Here is a 20,612-nt window from a genome sequence, read left to right on the forward strand (position 1 = left end):
GGTATCCTGAATCACTGGAAATGGCCAAATCACAGCCTATTCAGGCATATTCAGACCATATTTGGCCCGAACACAATATGCCCAAATATGAGCTGATTCAAATGCAAAGTATTTGGATCGCCTTGTATATATTTGGGATTCGGCGGCAAGCAGCTTGGTTTAAACAAAAATTTTAAAAAACCAGAAACACCCCCCCAAAAAATTTTTTTGGTGGCAAATGACTTTCTTTAAACAATTTTTTATAAAAAACCAGAGAATCCCCCCCCCCCCGGATTTGGCAACAAGCAGCTTTGTTTAAACAAAAAACCAAGAACCCCCCCCCCCGGCATTCAGCACCATTTAGGAGTCTCATTCAGGGAGCAGCAGTGGCATAGTGGTTAAGAGTCCCATCCAGGGAGCAGCAGTGGCATAATGGTTAAGAGCAGGTGCATTCTAATCTGGAGGAACCGGGTTTGATTCCCAGCTCTGCTGCTTGAGCTGTGGAGGCTTATCTGGGGAATTCAGATTAGCTTGCGCACTCCAACAAATGCCAGCTGGGTGACCTTGGGCTAGTCACAGTTCTTCTGAGCTCTCTCAGCCCCACCCACCTCACAGGGTGTTAGTTGTGAGGGGGTAAGGGAAAGCAGATTGTAAATGCCTTTGAGTCTCCTATAGAAGAGAAAGGGGGGATATAAATCCAAACTCTTCTTCTTTAAACAAGGTTAGTTTCTGCAGGCAGCTCCTCAAGTCAGTGAAGAAGGAGCCCTTGGATCAGCCAGGACAGACATGTTCTCTTTCTTACCACCTGGAGTTGCAACTTGCCAACTCCGGGTTGAGAAAATTCTTTAGTTTTAAAAACAAAAAAATCCTGCCCCCCTGAGAATCCCTCCCAATACTTACCTTGCATGGCTGTATGTGTTGGGGAACCTCTTTGTTGTGATGCTGGGCAGCCAGCCTGAAGCAGCAAAGGTAAGGAGAGGAAGGGAAAGGAGCTTTAAGCCTCCTTGATTCTCCTTACCGAATAGAAAATGGTGGGGGAGGCATGAATCCAAACCCTGATTATTATACTGCTTGTTTGAATTTAGCTGACTTCAGGTCTCAGTTCCCTGGGATTTGGGTTGCCTGCCTGCCTGGCCCAAGAATATAAATTGCAGGGGTGCTGGTTCCACCCAGTCCATTTCATGCCAGAGACTCCAGAGAGTTTGTTCAAGGCACTTGTTAAAAGACAAATGGTTCTTTCTCCCACCCTGGACATTCCACAGGTATATATACTCCACTTGCTTTACTACCATCAGATCCTCTGAAGATATCAGCCACAGATGCAGGTGAAATGTCAAGAGAAAATGCTACTAGAACATGGCCATACAGGCTGGAAACCACACAACACCCCAGTGATTCCGGCTGTGAAAGCCTTTGGCAATACATTGTTCAAGAAGAACGTGAACTTGTCCTTGCCTCTGGTGACTGGTCATTGAGAGCCTGCCTTTGTGGAAAAAATGAGATCTCCGTGCCCAGAGAAAACGAGATCTCCGTGCCTGGGAACAGCTCAGCTGCCAACTCAGACAAAGCTCTTGGGAGGGGTGTGTCATGGCAGAACAATGAGACAAGGGATCTGATTGCAGTATGGGGGGAGGAGAAAGTACAGCACTCCCTAAAGTCCAGCTACAGAAACTTAGATGTTTTTGAGAAGGTGGTGGCAGAGATGCGCCTCAGGGGGCACAAGAGAACTGCCCTTGAGTGTAGGACAAAAGCAAAAACTTTAAAACGTGACTTCAAAAGAGTTAATCAGCCCAACAAGACTTCTGGTAATGGTCCTCAGACCATGCCTTACTTTGAAGAGCTGGAGCAAATATTGGAAGGGAGGGGGGAAGAAGCGTTAACCCACCGCACCAGATCAGAGCGACGGAATGTGTAGTGGGCACTTCTGCCGACGCTGTGTCGAGGGACAGCGCCTCGGCACACCCAACACGAGACATCTCGAGGTAACTTCAGCCAATGGGAAGATTGGCATGTCATCATCTCGTGGCCACATCACAGTGTGACAACGTGATGATGGGGCCAAACATCAGAAACAACATGCCCAAGAACGGCCAAGCAGCCAATCAGAATTCTCGTTTGCATCGCATTCCGCGGCAATGCAAACTATCGGGGTTTCTGGATTCAGATGCGGTTCCAGAACAACCGGCCGAAGTGCGAATTATGTCGAGCGACGAACCAGCAACAAAAAGGTCGGGATGTCGATGCGTGTTGCAGTAATTCCAGAGCAAACCTTGTGTGTAAAAAGGGCCCAAGCTTTTGTGTAATTCCAGAGCAAACCTTGTGTGTAAAAAGGGCCCAACACTTTCAATGTTGGTTGTTGTGGGTTTTCCGGGCTAAGTGACCATGGTTTGGTAGATCTTGTCCCTAATTTTTCACCTGCATCTGTGGCTGGCATCTTCAGAGGTGTATCACAGAGAGAAGTCTGTTATAAGAGAAGTCTGAACACAGTGTATAACAGACTTCTCTCTGTGATACACCTCTGAAGATGCCAGCCACAGATGCAGGCGAAACATTAGGAACAAGATCTACCAGACCACGGTCATGCAGCCCAGAAAACCCACAACAACCAACATTGAAAGTGGTGCTGTTTGGGTGGTGGGTGGGGAATCTACCCTGAAACAGCATCATTTTCAATGTTGTTTAAACTAGGGAGCCCATATTCTCCCTTTAAGGTGGATTTGAAAGGAGAATATGGGCTCTCTAGTCTAAACAACATTAAAAGTGATGCTGTTTCAGGGTGTTTCAGGGTGGACCAAAAACAGCATCCCTTTCAATGTTGTTTAAACTAGGGAGCTCTGGGTATGTTCAGATTTGTGAGTTGGGGCATGTTCTATAATGTGATGGTGACTTTGAGATGACATGGTGCAAAAAATTGTTCCTTGGTTGTAGTGGGGGAGGGTGGCCTTGGGTCATGGGAAGGCCGTCCATACCAGGGCAGGGGCACAAAACTCAGATTTTGCACCGGGCTCCATTTTCCCTAGCTACACCTCTGATGGAGGTATCGTTGGTAGGTATCTTTCTTCCTACCTACAGCCAGCTAACTTGCTAGATGGAAGACTTCCTGGCCAGCTGCCACCACCTTTAGTATTCTACAGTGTTTTTGGAAGACGGTGAGGGAAAGAGTTGAATATACAGTCTGAGTCAGAGGAAAATGCAAGCTGTGATGCTCACCTTCATATTTGAAGGTGAGTCTGACATGTTGATGCCTGCGTTTTTAAGCTCAGGGAATATTAGTTCAATGGCATCTCTAGAATGAAAAAAAAGTGTTTTGATTGTGCTAGTAGAAAGAAAAGGAGAATTCTACATTTACTAAGCAACCAAAAGTTGGACCTTGAACATAAGGAGATATACAGAAGAATCCCAAAGTACACCAAGATTCAGGGGAAAAAGAAATAAGGATGCTATTGAGAAGAAGGCAGAATTGAGTGTCCCTTTCTGTTTTATTTTTCTCAGCTTTGGTTTTTCAAAAATTGCTAAACTAGTGATCTTTCTTCTCCATGCCAGGTTGAAGACATTTCTTGCTTGATCTATGTGAACAAAGCAGGCACAAACATATTATTTTTCTTGCTTGATTTCTCCCATCTGATTTTAAAGCTTCCCCCCTCTTCCAGCAATGATGTAGGTAAGGGGGGGTTCTTGGGTTCAACCTCCCCATTCATGTCCGAAGCTCCGCCCACCTGTTTGTGAGTTTTTAAAACATTTTTAGTGTTTTTCGGTTTTTGGCCTGCAGGGGGCGCATTAGGCTAGCAGCACCAAACTTTCAGGGATTGTTTGGCGGTCTCTCCTGATGATACTACCCAGGTTTGGCAAGGTTTGGTTCAGGGGGTGCAAAGTTATGGACTCCCAAAGGGGGTGCCCCCATCCTCCATTGTTTCCAATGGGAGCTAATAGAAGATGGGGCTACACTTTTGAGGGTCCATAACTTTGGACACTCTGAACCAAACTCCACCAAACCCAGCAGGTATCATCAGAAGAGTCTATTACTGATGCCACCCAGGTTTTGTGAGGTTTGGTCCAGGGGATCCAAAGCTATGGTCTCCCAAAGAGGGTGCCCCATCCCCCATTGTTTCCAATGGGAGGTAATAGGAGATGGGGCTACATCTTTGAGGGTCCATAACTTTGGATCCCCTGAACTAAACTTCACCAAACCTGGGTGGTATCATTAGGAGAGTCTCATAAAGATACCCTAAACGTTTGGTGCTGCTAGCTTAACAATTGCACCACTGACAGCAGGCACCCCCCAAATTTCCCCAGATTCTCCTTTTAAATCCCCCCCCCTTTCGGCATGGATTTAAAGGGAAAATCTGAGGTCCTCAGTTTAGAAGAAGAAGAGTTTGGATTTATATCCCCCCTTTCTCTCCTGTAGGAGACTCAACGGAGCTTACAATCTCCTTGTCCTTCCCCACTCACAACAAACACCCTGTGAGGTGGGTGAGGGTGAGAGAGCTCCGAAAAGCTGTGACTAGCTCAAGGTCACCCAGCTGGCCTGTCTGGGAGTGCACAAGCTAATCTGAATTCCCCAGATAAGACTCCACAGCTCAAGCGGCAGAGCAGGGAATCAAACCCGGTTCCTCCAGATTAGAATGCACCTGCTCTTAACCACTACGCCACATTGAAAGTGATGCTGTTTCAGAGTGAGGGATAATCCACCCCAAAACAGCATCACTTTCAATGTTGTTTAACTGGGGACCCCAGATTGTCCCTTTAAGGTGGATTTAAAAGCAGAATTTGGGCTCTCTAGTTTAAACACCATTGAAAGTGATGCTGTTTGGGGGTGGATTCCAGCATCACAGCAGCTGCCGGGGGGGGGGGGGGGTGGGACGCAAAACTCAGATTTTGCACCGGGCTTCATTTTCCCTCTATGCCTCTGCCCAGAGGGGACGGCAGAAGGAACTACCAGCTGCCGGCTGGGAGCCCAGTTGGTGGGGGGCAGGGGAGGGAAGGGCGGGGGAGTCTGCCGTCCCCGGCTTTGGAGAGAGGATTTTATAAGTGCTAGGCCAGGGGCGGGGCTTGGAGAGGCATGGCCATGCCCTAGGGGTGGGTGGGGGTGTGGCCCCACTTCCGAACCCCCCTCCCATAAAAAATCTATACCTACGTCCTTGTCTTCCAGCCATTTTAGGCTGACTCTCTGCCCACCCACCATTTTGTGAAGTTCCCAAGCACATTTTCTCCCCTGGCAGCACTGCCGCCTTCCATTTCCCTCATCCAAGTTCAGTGACACAATCATTATAGCATGCCTGTTTCATGAAAGTGTGGTTTCCCCCTTTTTAAAAAATTGTCTGTTGAAAATGCAAAGCTTCAAAGTTTCACATAAAGGTAGCCATGACAGGGCATTTGTGAGGGATCAGGGAAGATTCTTGTTTTTATTAACATCATATTTTTATGGATTATATCATTAATTTTAAGAAAGATAGGGATGAGGAATTCTTTCCATTGTTAAAGTGCTGTACTGTACTGGAGAAAAAGGAGTGGGAGGTATTGGTTGGGCCACTCAGATATTTTCTAGAAAGTCATCACCCATCGGATGTCTCCTCTCATCTGAGAGAAGCAAAGCAGGTGAAATGGTGGGTGGAAAGGGAGAGGAAGTTGAGGTCATGGCACTGGCCAATAGAGCTAAGGAAACGGAGCAATGGATACATCCAATCAGAGCACAGGCAACAGTAACAGGAGGAGGAGGAGTTGTTGTTTTCTGTGTGGAGGATCCAACCCAGGGGTCTTCAAACTATGGCCCTCCAGATGTTCATCGACTACAATTCCCATCAGCTCCTGCCAGCATGGCCAAGTGGCAGGGCTGATGGGAATTGTAGTTCACGAACATCTGGGGGGGGCCATAGTTTGAAGACCCCTGATCCAACCCAACCAAAATTATTTTCAGGAATTTAATACACTTGCAGAACTTTATAGATGGCCCCAAGCAAACAAAATCCATGAAAATAATTTTTAATAACATTTTTGGTATCCAGAAAAGGTCTGTCTTAATTTAGGCATTGTCAGCATATAAAGATAGGATAGGAATTCAAATTTGGCTAAATATTGGATTCCTAGATGGAGGGAAAACATTTCCATCTAGCATCTCGTATTAATAGGTTCCAGTCTTGTTTTAAAAGCTTCTTAATAATTAACACTCTTTCCTTCCCTACCAAAGAGGTGAAAGAACTCAAAGGAGTCAACGTATTGTCGAAGGCTTTCACGGCCGGAATCACTTGGGTGCTGTGTGGTTTCCGGGCTGTATGGCCGTGTTCTAGCAGCATTCTCTCCTGACGTTTCGCCTGCATCTGTGGCTGTGTGGGGGGGGGGGGGGGAGGGAAGGGGGGGGGGGCGGGGGGGGGGGGGGGGGGGGGGGGGGGGGGGGGGGGGGGGGGGGGGGGGGGGGGGGGGGGGGGGGGGGGGGGGGGGGGTGGGGGGGGGGGGTGGGGGGGGGTGGTGTGGGGGGGGGGGGGGGTGTGGGGTGGGGGGGGGGGTGGGGGGGGGGGGGGGTGGGGGGGGGGGGGGGTGGGCGGTGGGGGGGGTGGGGGGGGGGGGGGGGGGGGGGGGGGGGGGGTGGGGGGGGGGGGGGGTGGGGGGGGGGGGGGGTGGGGGGGGGGGGGGGTGGGGGGGGGGGGGGGTGGGGGGGGGGGGGGGTGGGGGGGGGGGGGGGTGGGGGGGGGGGGGGGTGGGGGGGGGGGGGGGTGGGGGGGGGGGGGGGTGGGGGGGGGGGGGGGTGGGGGGGGGGGGGGGTGGGGGGGGGGGGGGGTGGGGGGGGGGGGGGGTGGGGGGGGGGGGGGGTGGGGGGGGGGGGGGGTGGGGGGGGGGGGGGGTGGGGGGGGGGGGGGGTGGGGGGGGGGGGGGGTGGGGGGGGGGGGGGGTGGGGGGGGGGGGGGGTGGGGGGGGGGGGGGGTGGGGGGGGGGGGGGGTGGGGGGGGGGGGGGGTGGGGGGGGGGGGGGGTGGGGGGGGGGGGGGGTGGGGGGGGGGGGGGGTGGGGGGGGGGGGGGGTGGGGGGGGGGGGGGGTGGGGGGGGGGGGGGGTGGGGGGGGGGGGGGGTGGGGGGGGGGGGGGGTGGGGGGGGGGGGGGGTGGGGGGGGGGGGGGGTGGGGGGGGGGGGGGGTGGGGGGGGGGGGGGGTGGGGGGGGGGGGGGGTGGGGGGGGGGGGGGGTGGGGGGGGGGGGGGGTGGGGGGGGGGGGGGGTGGGGGGGGGGGGGGGTGGGGGGGGGGGGGGGTGGGGGGGGGGGGGGGTGGGGGGGGGGGGGGGTGGGGGGGGGGGGGGGTGGGGGGGGGGGGGGGTGGGGGGGGGGGGGGGTGGGGGGGGGGGGGGGTGGGGGGGGGGGGGGGTGGGGGGGGGGGGGGGTGGGGGGGGGGGGGGGTGGGGGGGGGGGGGGGTGGGGGGGGGGGGGGGTGGGGGGGGGGGGGGGTGGGGGGGGGGGGGGGTGGGGGGGGGGGGGGGTGGGGGGGGGGGGGGGTGGGGGGGGGGGGGGGTGGGGGGGGGGGGGGGTGGGGGGGGGGGGGGGTGGGGGGGGGGGGGGGTGGGGGGGGGGGGGGGTGGGGGGGGGGGGGGGTGGGGGGGGGGGGGGGTGGGGGGGGGGGGGGGTGGGGGGGGGGGGGGGTGGGGGGGGGGGGGGGTGGGGGGGGGGGGGGGTGGGGGGGGGGGGGGGTGGGGGGGGGGGGGGGTGGGGGGGGGGGGGGGTGGGGGGGGGGGGGGGTGGGGGGGGGGGGGGGTGGGGGGGGGGGGGGGTGGGGGGGGGGGGGGGTGGGGGGGGGGGGGGGTGGGGGGGGGGGGGGGTGGGGGGGGGGGGGGGTGGGGGGGGGGGGGGGTGGGGGGGGGGGGGGGTGGGGGGGGGGGGGGGTGGGGGGGGGGGGGGGTGGGGGGGGGGGGGGGTGGGGGGGGGGGGGGGTGGGGGGGGGGGGGGGTGGGGGGGGGGGGGGGTGGGGGGGGGGGGGGGTGGGGGGGGGGGGGGGTGGGGGGGGGGGGGGGTGGGGGGGGGGGGGGGTGGGGGGGGGGGGGGGTGGGGGGGGGGGGGGGTGGGGGGGGGGGGGGGTGGGGGGGGGGGGGGGTGGGGGGGGGGGGGGGTGGGGGGGGGGGGGGGTGGGGGGGGGGGGGGGTGGGGGGGGGGGGGGGTGGGGGGGGGGGGGGGTGGGGGGGGGGGGGGGTGGGGGGGGGGGGGGGTGGGGGGGGGGGGGGGTGGGGGGGGGGGGGGGTGGGGGGGGGGGGGGGTGGGGGGGGGGGGGGGTGGGGGGGGGGGGGGGTGGGGGGGGGGGGGGGTGGGGGGGGGGGGGGGTGGGGGGGGGGGGGGGTGGGGGGGGGGGGGGGTGGGGGGGGGGGGGGGTGGGGGGGGGGGGGGGTGGGGGGGGGGGGGGGTGGGGGGGGGGGGGGGTGGGGGGGGGGGGGGGTGGGGGGGGGGGGGGGTGGGGGGGGGGGGGGGTGGGGGGGGGGGGGGGTGGGGGGGGGGGGGGGTGGGGGGGGGGGGGGGTGGGGGGGGGGGGGGGTGGGGGGGGGGGGGGGTGGGGGGGGGGGGGGGTGGGGGGGGGGGGGGGTGGGGGGGGGGGGGGGTGGGGGGGGGGGGGGGTGGGGGGGGGGGGGGGTGGGGGGGGGGGGGGGTGGGGGGGGGGGGGGGTGGGGGGGGGGGGGGGTGGGGGGGGGGGGGGGTGGGGGGGGGGGGGGGTGGGGGGGGGGGGGGGTGGGGGGGGGGGGGGGTGGGGGGGGGGGGGGGTGGGGGGGGGGGGGGGTGGGGGGGGGGGGGGGTGGGGGGGGGGGGGGGTGGGGGGGGGGGGGGGTGGGGGGGGGGGGGGGTGGGGGGGGGGGGGGGTGGGGGGGGGGGGGGGTGGGGGGGGGGGGGGGTGGGGGGGGGGGGGGGTGGGGGGGGGGGGGGGTGGGGGGGGGGGGGGGTGGGGGGGGGGGGGGGTGGGGGGGGGGGGGGGTGGGGGGGGGGGGGGGTGGGGGGGGGGGGGGGTGGGGGGGGGGGGGGGTGGGGGGGGGGGGGGGTGGGGGGGGGGGGGGGTGGGGGGGGGGGGGGGTGGGGGGGGGGGGGGGTGGGGGGGGGGGGGGGTGGGGGGGGGGGGGGGTGGGGGGGGGGGGGGGTGGGGGGGGGGGGGGGTGGGGGGGGGGGGGGGTGGGGGGGGGGGGGGGTGGGGGGGGGGGGGGGTGGGGGGGGGGGGGGGTGGGGGGGGGGGGGGGTGGGGGGGGGGGGGGGTGGGGGGGGGGGGGGGTGGGGGGGGGGGGGGGTGGGGGGGGGGGGGGGTGGGGGGGGGGGGGGGTGGGGGGGGGGGGGGGTGGGGGGGGGGGGGGGTGGGGGGGGGGGGGGGTGGGGGGGGGGGGGGGTGGGGGGGGGGGGGGGTGGGGGGGGGGGGGGGTGGGGGGGGGGGGGGGTGGGGGGGGGGGGGGGTGGGGGGGGGGGGGGGTGGGGGGGGGGGGGGGTGGGGGGGGGGGGGGGTGGGGGGGGGGGGGGGTGGGGGGGGGGGGGGGTGGGGGGGGGGGGGGGTGGGGGGGGGGGGGGGTGGGGGGGGGGGGGGGTGGGGGGGGGGGGGGGTGGGGGGGGGGGGGGGTGGGGGGGGGGGGGGGTGGGGGGGGGGGGGGGTGGGGGGGGGGGGGGGTGGGGGGGGGGGGGGGTGGGGGGGGGGGGGGGTGGGGGGGGGGGGGGGTGGGGGGGGGGGGGGGTGGGGGGGGGGGGGGGTGGGGGGGGGGGGGGGTGGGGGGGGGGGGGGGTGGGGGGGGGGGGGGGTGGGGGGGGGGGGGGGTGGGGGGGGGGGGGGGTGGGGGGGGGGGGGGGTGGGGGGGGGGGGGGGTGGGGGGGGGGGGGGGTGGGGGGGGGGGGGGGTGGGGGGGGGGGGGGGTGGGGGGGGGGGGGGGTGGGGGGGGGGGGGGGTGGGGGGGGGGGGGGGTGGGGGGGGGGGGGGGTGGGGGGGGGGGGGGGTGGGGGGGGGGGGGGGTGGGGGGGGGGGGGGGTGGGGGGGGGGGGGGGTGGGGGGGGGGGGGGGTGGGGGGGGGGGGGGGTGGGGGGGGGGGGGGGTGGGGGGGGGGGGGGGTGGGGGGGGGGGGGGGTGGGGGGGGGGGGGGGTGGGGGGGGGGGGGGGTGGGGGGGGGGGGGGGTGGGGGGGGGGGGGGGTGGGGGGGGGGGGGGGTGGGGGGGGGGGGGGGTGGGGGGGGGGGGGGGTGGGGGGGGGGGGGGGTGGGGGGGGGGGGGGGTGGGGGGGGGGGGGGGTGGGGGGGGGGGGGGGTGGGGGGGGGGGGGGGTGGGGGGGGGGGGGGGTGGGGGGGGGGGGGGGTGGGGGGGGGGGGGGGTGGGGGGGGGGGGGGGTGGGGGGGGGGGGGGGTGGGGGGGGGGGGGGGTGGGGGGGGGGGGGGGTGGGGGGGGGGGGGGGTGGGGGGGGGGGGGGGTGGGGGGGGGGGGGGGTGGGGGGGGGGGGGGGTGGGGGGGGGGGGGGGTGGGGGGGGGGGGGGGTGGGGGGGGGGGGGGGTGGGGGGGGGGGGGGGTGGGGGGGGGGGGGGGTGGGGGGGGGGGGGGGTGGGGGGGGGGGGGGGTGGGGGGGGGGGGGGGTGGGGGGGGGGGGGGGTGGGGGGGGGGGGGGGTGGGGGGGGGGGGGGGTGGGGGGGGGGGGGGGTGGGGGGGGGGGGGGGTGGGGGGGGGGGGGGGTGGGGGGGGGGGGGGGTGGGGGGGGGGGGGGGTGGGGGGGGGGGGGGGTGGGGGGGGGGGGGGGTGGGGGGGGGGGGGGGTGGGGGGGGGGGGGGGTGGGGGGGGGGGGGGGTGGGGGGGGGGGGGGGTGGGGGGGGGGGGGGGTGGGGGGGGGGGGGGGTGGGGGGGGGGGGGGGTGGGGGGGGGGGGGGGTGGGGGGGGGGGGGGGTGGGGGGGGGGGGGGGTGGGGGGGGGGGGGGGTGGGGGGGGGGGGGGGTGGGGGGGGGGGGGGGTGGGGGGGGGGGGGGGTGGGGGGGGGGGGGGGTGGGGGGGGGGGGGGGTGGGGGGGGGGGGGGGTGGGGGGGGGGGGGGGTGGGGGGGGGGGGGGGTGGGGGGGGGGGGGGGTGGGGGGGGGGGGGGGTGGGGGGGGGGGGGGGTGGGGGGGGGGGGGGGTGGGGGGGGGGGGGGGTGGGGGGGGGGGGGGGTGGGGGGGGGGGGGGGTGGGGGGGGGGGGGGGTGGGGGGGGGGGGGGGTGGGGGGGGGGGGGGGTGGGGGGGGGGGGGGGTGGGGGGGGGGGGGGGTGGGGGGGGGGGGGGGTGGGGGGGGGGGGGGGTGGGGGGGGGGGGGGGTGGGGGGGGGGGGGGGTGGGGGGGGGGGGGGGTGGGGGGGGGGGGGGGTGGGGGGGGGGGGGGGTGGGGGGGGGGGGGGGTGGGGGGGGGGGGGGGTGGGGGGGGGGGGGGGTGGGGGGGGGGGGGGGTGGGGGGGGGGGGGGGTGGGGGGGGGGGGGGGTGGGGGGGGGGGGGGGTGGGGGGGGGGGGGGGTGGGGGGGGGGGGGGGTGGGGGGGGGGGGGGGTGGGGGGGGGGGGGGGTGGGGGGGGGGGGGGGTGGGGGGGGGGGGGGGTGGGGGGGGGGGGGGGTGGGGGGGGGGGGGGGTGGGGGGGGGGGGGGGTGGGGGGGGGGGGGGGTGGGGGGGGGGGGGGGTGGGGGGGGGGGGGGGTGGGGGGGGGGGGGGGTGGGGGGGGGGGGGGGTGGGGGGGGGGGGGGGTGGGGGGGGGGGGGGGTGGGGGGGGGGGGGGGTGGGGGGGGGGGGGGGTGGGGGGGGGGGGGGGTGGGGGGGGGGGGGGGTGGGGGGGGGGGGGGGTGGGGGGGGGGGGGGGTGGGGGGGGGGGGGGGTGGGGGGGGGGGGGGGTGGGGGGGGGGGGGGGTGGGGGGGGGGGGGGGTGGGGGGGGGGGGGGGTGGGGGGGGGGGGGGGTGGGGGGGGGGGGGGGTGGGGGGGGGGGGGGGTGGGGGGGGGGGGGGGTGGGGGGGGGGGGGGGTGGGGGGGGGGGGGGGTGGGGGGGGGGGGGGGTGGGGGGGGGGGGGGGTGGGGGGGGGGGGGGGTGGGGGGGGGGGGGGGTGGGGGGGGGGGGGGGTGGGGGGGGGGGGGGGTGGGGGGGGGGGGGGGTGGGGGGGGGGGGGGGTGGGGGGGGGGGGGGGTGGGGGGGGGGGGGGGTGGGGGGGGGGGGGGGTGGGGGGGGGGGGGGGTGGGGGGGGGGGGGGGTGGGGGGGGGGGGGGGTGGGGGGGGGGGGGGGTGGGGGGGGGGGGGGGTGGGGGGGGGGGGGGGTGGGGGGGGGGGGGGGTGGGGGGGGGGGGGGGTGGGGGGGGGGGGGGGTGGGGGGGGGGGGGGGTGGGGGGGGGGGGGGGTGGGGGGGGGGGGGGGTGGGGGGGGGGGGGGGTGGGGGGGGGGGGGGGTGGGGGGGGGGGGGGGTGGGGGGGGGGGGGGGTGGGGGGGGGGGGGGGTGGGGGGGGGGGGGGGTGGGGGGGGGGGGGGGTGGGGGGGGGGGGGGGTGGGGGGGGGGGGGGGTGGGGGGGGGGGGGGGTGGGGGGGGGGGGGGGTGGGGGGGGGGGGGGGTGGGGGGGGGGGGGGGTGGGGGGGGGGGGGGGTGGGGGGGGGGGGGGGTGGGGGGGGGGGGGGGTGGGGGGGGGGGGGGGTGGGGGGGGGGGGGGGTGGGGGGGGGGGGGGGTGGGGGGGGGGGGGGGTGGGGGGGGGGGGGGGTGGGGGGGGGGGGGGGTGGGGGGGGGGGGGGGTGGGGGGGGGGGGGGGTGGGGGGGGGGGGGGGTGGGGGGGGGGGGGGGTGGGGGGGGGGGGGGGTGGGGGGGGGGGGGGGTGGGGGGGGGGGGGGGTGGGGGGGGGGGGGGGTGGGGGGGGGGGGGGGTGGGGGGGGGGGGGGGTGGGGGGGGGGGGGGGTGGGGGGGGGGGGGGGTGGGGGGGGGGGGGGGTGGGGGGGGGGGGGGGTGGGGGGGGGGGGGGGTGGGGGGGGGGGGGGGTGGGGGGGGGGGGGGGTGGGGGGGGGGGGGGGTGGGGGGGGGGGGGGGTGGGGGGGGGGGGGGGTGGGGGGGGGGGGGGGTGGGGGGGGGGGGGGGTGGGGGGGGGGGGGGGTGGGGGGGGGGGGGGGTGGGGGGGGGGGGGGGTGGGGGGGGGGGGGGGTGGGGGGGGGGGGGGGTGGGGGGGGGGGGGGGTGGGGGGGGGGGGGGGTGGGGGGGGGGGGGGGTGGGGGGGGGGGGGGGTGGGGGGGGGGGGGGGTGGGGGGGGGGGGGGGTGGGGGGGGGGGGGGGTGGGGGGGGGGGGGGGTGGGGGGGGGGGGGGGTGGGGGGGGGGGGGGGTGGGGGGGGGGGGGGGTGGGGGGGGGGGGGGGTGGGGGGGGGGGGGGGTGGGGGGGGGGGGGGGTGGGGGGGGGGGGGGGTGGGGGGGGGGGGGGGTGGGGGGGGGGGGGGGTGGGGGGGGGGGGGGGTGGGGGGGGGGGGGGGTGGGGGGGGGGGGGGGTGGGGGGGGGGGGGGGTGGGGGGGGGGGGGGGTGGGGGGGGGGGGGGGTGGGGGGGGGGGGGGGTGGGGGGGGGGGGGGGTGGGGGGGGGGGGGGGTGGGGGGGGGGGGGGGTGGGGGGGGGGGGGGGTGGGGGGGGGGGGGGGTGGGGGGGGGGGGGGGTGGGGGGGGGGGGGGGTGGGGGGGGGGGGGGGTGGGGGGGGGGGGGGGTGGGGGGGGGGGGGGGTGGGGGGGGGGGGGGGTGGGGGGGGGGGGGGGTGGGGGGGGGGGGGGGTGGGGGGGGGGGGGGGTGGGGGGGGGGGGGGGTGGGGGGGGGGGGGGGTGGGGGGGGGGGGGGGTGGGGGGGGGGGGGGGTGGGGGGGGGGGGGGGTGGGGGGGGGGGGGGGTGGGGGGGGGGGGGGGTGGGGGGGGGGGGGGGTGGGGGGGGGGGGGGGTGGGGGGGGGGGGGGGTGGGGGGGGGGGGGGGTGGGGGGGGGGGGGGGTGGGGGGGGGGGGGGGTGGGGGGGGGGGGGGGTGGGGGGGGGGGGGGGTGGGGGGGGGGGGGGGTGGGGGGGGGGGGGGGTGGGGGGGGGGGGGGGTGGGGGGGGGGGGGGGTGGGGGGGGGGGGGGGTGGGGGGGGGGGGGGGTGGGGGGGGGGGGGGGTGGGGGGGGGGGGGGGTGGGGGGGGGGGGGGGTGGGGGGGGGGGGGGGTGGGGGGGGGGGGGGGTGGGGGGGGGGGGGGGTGGGGGGGGGGGGGGGTGGGGGGGGGGGGGGGTGGGGGGGGGGGGGGGTGGGGGGGGGGGGGGGTGGGGGGGGGGGGGGGTGGGGGGGGGGGGGGGTGGGGGGGGGGGGGGGTGGGGGGGGGGGGGGGTGGGGGGGGGGGGGGGTGGGGGGGGGGGGGGGTGGGGGGGGGGGGGGGTGGGGGGGGGGGGGGGTGGGGGGGGGGGGGGGTGGGGGGGGGGGGGGGTGGGGGGGGGGGGGGGTGGGGGGGGGGGGGGGTGGGGGGGGGGGGGGGTGGGGGGGGGGGGGGGTGGGGGGGGGGGGGGGTGGGGGGGGGGGGGGGTGGGGGGGGGGGGGGGTGGGGGGGGGGGGGGGTGGGGGGGGGGGGGGGTGGGGGGGGGGGGGGGTGGGGGGGGGGGGGGGTGGGGGGGGGGGGGGGTGGGGGGGGGGGGGGGTGGGGGGGGGGGGGGGTGGGGGGGGGGGGGGGTGGGGGGGGGGGGGGGTGGGGGGGGGGGGGGGTGGGGGGGGGGGGGGGTGGGGGGGGGGGGGGGTGGGGGGGGGGGGGGGTGGGGGGGGGGGGGGGTGGGGGGGGGGGGGGGTGGGGGGGGGGGGGGGTGGGGGGGGGGGGGGGTGGGGGGGGGGGGGGGTGGGGGGGGGGGGGGGTGGGGGGGGGGGGGGGTGGGGGGGGGGGGGGGTGGGGGGGGGGGGGGGTGGGGGGGGGGGGGGGTGGGGGGGGGGGGGGGTGGGGGGGGGGGGGGGTGGGGGGGGGGGGGGGTGGGGGGGGGGGGGGGTGGGGGGGGGGGGGGGTGGGGGGGGGGGGGGGTGGGGGGGGGGGGGGGTGGGGGGGGGGGGGGGTGGGGGGGGGGGGGGGTGGGGGGGGGGGGGGGTGGGGGGGGGGGGGGGTGGGGGGGGGGGGGGGTGGGGGGGGGGGGGGGTGGGGGGGGGGGGGGGTGGGGGGGGGGGGGGGTGGGGGGGGGGGGGGGTGGGGGGGGGGGGGGGTGGGGGGGGGGGGGGGTGGGGGGGGGGGGGGGTGGGGGGGGGGGGGGGTGGGGGGGGGGGGGGGTGGGGGGGGGGGGGGGTGGGGGGGGGGGGGGGTGGGGGGGGGGGGGGGTGGGGGGGGGGGGGGGTGGGGGGGGGGGGGGGTGGGGGGGGGGGGGGGTGGGGGGGGGGGGGGGTGGGGGGGGGGGGGGGTGGGGGGGGGGGGGGGTGGGGGGGGGGGGGGGTGGGGGGGGGGGGGGGTGGGGGGGGGGGGGGGTGGGGGGGGGGGGGGGTGGGGGGGGGGGGGGGTGGGGGGGGGGGGGGGTGGGGGGGGGGGGGGGTGGGGGGGGGGGGGGGTGGGGGGGGGGGGGGGTGGGGGGGGGGGGGGGTGGGGGGGGGGGGGGGTGGGGGGGGGGGGGGGTGGGGGGGGGGGGGGGTGGGGGGGGGGGGGGGTGGGGGGGGGGGGGGGTGGGGGGGGGGGGGGGTGGGGGGGGGGGGGGGTGGGGGGGGGGGGGGGTGGGGGGGGGGGGGGGTGGGGGGGGGGGGGGGTGGGGGGGGGGGGGGGTGGGGGGGGGGGGGGGTGGGGGGGGGGGGGGGTGGGGGGGGGGGGGGGTGGGGGGGGGGGGGGGTGGGGGGGGGGGGGGGTGGGGGGGGGGGGGGGTGGGGGGGGGGGGGGGTGGGGGGGGGGGGGGGTGGGGGGGGGGGGGGGTGGGGGGGGGGGGGGGTGGGGGGGGGGGGGGGTGGGGGGGGGGGGGGGTGGGGGGGGGGGGGGGTGGGGGGGGGGGGGGGTGGGGGGGGGGGGGGGTGGGGGGGGGGGGGGGTGGGGGGGGGGGGGGGTGGGGGGGGGGGGGGGTGGGGGGGGGGGGGGGTGGGGGGGGGGGGGGGTGGGGGGGGGGGGGGGTGGGGGGGGGGGGGGGTGGGGGGGGGGGGGGGTGGGGGGGGGGGGGGGTGGGGGGGGGGGGGGGTGGGGGGGGGGGGGGGTGGGGGGGGGGGGGGGTGGGGGGGGGGGGGGGTGGGGGGGGGGGGGGGTGGGGGGGGGGGGGGGTGGGGGGGGGGGGGGGTGGGGGGGGGGGGGGGTGGGGGGGGGGGGGGGTGGGGGGGGGGGGGGGTGGGGGGGGGGGGGGGTGGGGGGGGGGGGGGGTGGGGGGGGGGGGGGGTGGGGGGGGGGGGGGGTGGGGGGGGGGGGGGGTGGGGGGGGGGGGGGGTGGGGGGGGGGGGGGGTGGGGGGGGGGGGGGGTGGGGGGGGGGGGGGGTGGGGGGGGGGGGGGGTGGGGGGGGGGGGGGGTGGGGGGGGGGGGGGGTGGGGGGGGGGGGGGGTGGGGGGGGGGGGGGGTGGGGGGGGGGGGGGGTGGGGGGGGGGGGGGGTGGGGGGGGGGGGGGGTGGGGGGGGGGGGGGGTGGGGGGGGGGGGGGGTGGGGGGGGGGGGGGGTGGGGGGGGGGGGGGGTGGGGGGGGGGGGGGGTGGGGGGGGGGGGGGGTGGGGGGGGGGGGGGGTGGGGGGGGGGGGGGGTGGGGGGGGGGGGGGGTGGGGGGGGGGGGGGGTGGGGGGGGGGGGGGGTGGGGGGGGGGGGGGGTGGGGGGGGGGGGGGGTGGGGGGGGGGGGGGGTGGGGGGGGGGGGGGGTGGGGGGGGGGGGGGGTGGGGGGGGGGGGGGGTGGGGGGGGGGGGGGGTGGGGGGGGGGGGGGGTGGGGGGGGGGGGGGGTGGGGGGGGGGGGGGGTGGGGGGGGGGGGGGGTGGGGGGGGGGGGGGGTGGGGGGGGGGGGGGGTGGGGGGGGGGGGGGGTGGGGGGGGGGGGGGGTGGGGGGGGGGGGGGGTGGGGGGGGGGGGGGGTGGGGGGGGGGGGGGGTGGGGGGGGGGGGGGGTGGGGGGGGGGGGGGGTGGGGGGGGGGGGGGGTGGGGGGGGGGGGGGGTGGGGGGGGGGGGGGGTGGGGGGGGGGGGGGGTGGGGGGGGGGGGGGGTGGGGGGGGGGGGGGGTGGGGGGGGGGGGGGGTGGGGGGGGGGGGGGGTGGGGGGGGGGGGGGGTGGGGGGGGGGGGGGGTGGGGGGGGGGGGGGGTGGGGGGGGGGGGGGGTGGGGGGGGGGGGGGGTGGGGGGGGGGGGGGGTGGGGGGGGGGGGGGGTGGGGGGGGGGGGGGGTGGGGGGGGGGGGGGGTGGGGGGGGGGGGGGGTGGGGGGGGGGGGGGGTGGGGGGGGGGGGGGGTGGGGGGGGGGGGGGGTGGGGGGGGGGGGGGGTGGGGGGGGGGGGGGGTGGGGGGGGGGGGGGGTGGGGGGGGGGGGGGGTGGGGGGGGGGGGGGGTGGGGGGGGGGGGGGGTGGGGGGGGGGGGGGGTGGGGGGGGGGGGGGGTGGGGGGGGGGGGGGGTGGGGGGGGGGGGGGGTGGGGGGGGGGGGGGGTGGGGGGGGGGGGGGGTGGGGGGGGGGGGGGGTGGGGGGGGGGGGGGGTGGGGGGGGGGGGGGGTGGGGGGGGGGGGGGGTGGGGGGGGGGGGGGGTGGGGGGGGGGGGGGGTGGGGGGGGGGGGGGGTGGGGGGGGGGGGGGGTGGGGGGGGGGGGGGGTGGGGGGGGGGGGGGGTGGGGGGGGGGGGGGGTGGGGGGGGGGGGGGGTGGGGGGGGGGGGGGGTGGGGGGGGGGGGGGGTGGGGGGGGGGGGGGGTGGGGGGGGGGGGGGGTGGGGGGGGGGGGGGGTGGGGGGGGGGGGGGGTGGGGGGGGGGGGGGGTGGGGGGGGGGGGGGGTGGGGGGGGGGGGGGGTGGGGGGGGGGGGGGGTGGGGGGGGGGGGGGGTGGGGGGGGGGGGGGGTGGGGGGGGGGGGGGGTGGGGGGGGGGGGGGGTGGGGGGGGGGGGGGGTGGGGGGGGGGGGGGGTGGGGGGGGGGGGGGGTGGGGGGGGGGGGGGGTGGGGGGGGGGGGGGGTGGGGGGGGGGGGGGGTGGGGGGGGGGGGGGGTGGGGGGGGGGGGGGGTGGGGGGGGGGGGGGGTGGGGGGGGGGGGGGGTGGGGGGGGGGGGGGGTGGGGGGGGGGGGGGGTGGGGGGGGGGGGGGGTGGGGGGGGGGGGGGGTGGGGGGGGGGGGGGGTGGGGGGGGGGGGGGGTGGGGGGGGGGGGGGGTGGGGGGGGGGGGGGGTGGGGGGGGGGGGGGGTGGGGGGGGGGGGGGGTGGGGGGGGGGGGGGGTGGGGGGGGGGGGGGGTGGGGGGGGGGGGGGGTGGGGGGGGGGGGGGGTGGGGGGGGGGGGGGGTGGGGGGGGGGGGGGGTGGGGGGGGGGGGGGGTGGGGGGGGGGGGGGGTGGGGGGGGGGGGGGGTGGGGGGGGGGGGGGGTGGGGGGGGGGGGGGGTGGGGGGGGGGGGGGGTGGGGGGGGGGGGGGGTGGGGGGGGGGGGGGGTGGGGGGGGGGGGGGGTGGGGGGGGGGGGGGGTGGGGGGGGGGGGGGGTGGGGGGGGGGGGGGGTGGGGGGGGGGGGGGGTGGGGGGGGGGGGGGGTGGGGGGGGGGGGGGGTGGGGGGGGGGGGGGGTGGGGGGGGGGGGGGGTGGGGGGGGGGGGGGGTGGGGGGGGGGGGGGGTGGGGGGGGGGGGGGGTGGGGGGGGGGGGGGGTGGGGGGGGGGGGGGGTGGGGGGGGGGGGGGGTGGGGGGGGGGGGGGGTGGGGGGGGGGGGGGGTGGGGGGGGGGGGGGGTGGGGGGGGGGGGGGGTGGGGGGGGGGGGGGGTGGGGGGGGGGGGGGGTGGGGGGGGGGGGGGGTGGGGGGGGGGGGGGGTGGGGGGGGGGGGGGGTGGGGGGGGGGGGGGGTGGGGGGGGGGGGGGGTGGGGGGGGGGGGGGGTGGGGGGGGGGGGGGGTGGGGGGGGGGGGGGGTGGGGGGGGGGGGGGGTGGGGGGGGGGGGGGGTGGGGGGGGGGGGGGGTGGGGGGGGGGGGGGGTGGGGGGGGGGGGGGGTGGGGGGGGGGGGGGGTGGGGGGGGGGGGGGGTGGGGGGGGGGGGGGGTGGGGGGGGGGGGGGGTGGGGGGGGGGGGGGGTGGGGGGGGGGGGGGGTGGGGGGGGGGGGGGGTGGGGGGGGGGGGGGGTGGGGGGGGGGGGGGGTGGGGGGGGGGGGGGGTGGGGGGGGGGGGGGGTGGGGGGGGGGGGGGGTGGGGGGGGGGGGGGGTGGGGGGGGGGGGGGGTGGGGGGGGGGGGGGGTGGGGGGGGGGGGGGGTGGGGGGGGGGGGGGGTGGGGGGGGGGGGGGGTGGGGGGGGGGGGGGGTGGGGGGGGGGGGGGGTGGGGGGGGGGGGGGGTGGGGGGGGGGGGGGGTGGGGGGGGGGGGGGGTGGGGGGGGGGGGGGGTGGGGGGGGGGGGGGGTGGGGGGGGGGGGGGGTGGGGGGGGGGGGGGGTGGGGGGGGGGGGGGGTGGGGGGGGGGGGGGGTGGGGGGGGGGGGGGGTGGGGGGGGGGGGGGGTGGGGGGGGGGGGGGGTGGGGGGGGGGGGGGGTGGGGGGGGGGGGGGGTGGGGGGGGGGGGGGGTGGGGGGGGGGGGGGGTGGGGGGGGGGGGGGGTGGGGGGGGGGGGGGGTGGGGGGGGGGGGGGGTGGGGGGGGGGGGGGGTGGGGGGGGGGGGGGGTGGGGGGGGGGGGGGGTGGGGGGGGGGGGGGGTGGGGGGGGGGGGGGGTGGGGGGGGGGGGGGGTGGGGGGGGGGGGGGGTGGGGGGGGGGGGGGGTGGGGGGGGGGGGGGGTGGGGGGGGGGGGGGGTGGGGGGGGGGGGGGGTGGGGGGGGGGGGGGGTGGGGGGGGGGGGGGGTGGGGGGGGGGGGGGGTGGGGGGGGGGGGGGGTGGGGGGGGGGGGGGGTGGGGGGGGGGGGGGGTGGGGGGGGGGGGGGGTGGGGGGGGGGGGGGGTGGGGGGGGGGGGGGGTGGGGGGGGGGGGGGGTGGGGGGGGGGGGGGGTGGGGGGGGGGGGGGGTGGGGGGGGGGGGGGGTGGGGGGGGGGGGGGGTGGGGGGGGGGGGGGGTGGGGGGGGGGGGGGGTGGGGGGGGGGGGGGGTGGGGGGGGGGGGGGGTGGGGGGGGGGGGGGGTGGGGGGGGGGGGGGGTGGGGGGGGGGGGGGGTGGGGGGGGGGGGGGGTGGGGGGGGGGGGGGGTGGGGGGGGGGGGGGGTGGGGGGGGGGGGGGGTGGGGGGGGGGGGGGGTGGGGGGGGGGGGGGGTGGGGGGGGGGGGGGGTGGGGGGGGGGGGGGGTGGGGGGGGGGGGGGGTGGGGGGGGGGGGGGGTGGGGGGGGGGGGGGGTGGGGGGGGGGGGGGGTGGGGGGGGGGGGGGGTGGGGGGGGGGGGGGGTGGGGGGGGGGGGGGGTGGGGGGGGGGGGGGGTGGGGGGGGGGGGGGGTGGGGGGGGGGGGGGGTGGGGGGGGGGGGGGGTGGGGGGGGGGGGGGGTGGGGGGGGGGGGGGGTGGGGGGGGGGGGGGGTGGGGGGGGGGGGGGGTGGGGGGGGGGGGGGGTGGGGGGGGGGGGGGGTGGGGGGGGGGGGGGGTGGGGGGGGGGGGGGGTGGGGGGGGGGGGGGGTGGGGGGGGGGGGGGGTGGGGGGGGGGGGGGGTGGGG

At 79.4% G+C, this 20,612-nt stretch overlaps 1 protein-coding gene across 1 annotated transcript in view; it reads right to left on the reverse strand.

Moving 5' to 3' along the window:
* ASMT (acetylserotonin O-methyltransferase) overlaps positions 1–20,612 on the reverse strand; it is a 64,328-nt gene that overhangs the window by 24,988 nt on the left and 18,728 nt on the right. Inside the window, exon 6 of the mRNA XM_048494100.1 lies at positions 880–934. Within this exon, the coding sequence (XP_048350057.1) occupies positions 880–934 (55 nt within the window). The remainder of the gene's footprint in view (positions 1–879; positions 935–20,612) is intronic.

The sequence above is a fragment of the Sphaerodactylus townsendi genome, linkage group LG04 (assembly GCF_021028975.2).
Source record: "Sphaerodactylus townsendi isolate TG3544 linkage group LG04, MPM_Stown_v2.3, whole genome shotgun sequence".
Classification (NCBI taxonomy): domain Eukaryota; kingdom Metazoa; phylum Chordata; class Lepidosauria; order Squamata; family Sphaerodactylidae; genus Sphaerodactylus; species Sphaerodactylus townsendi.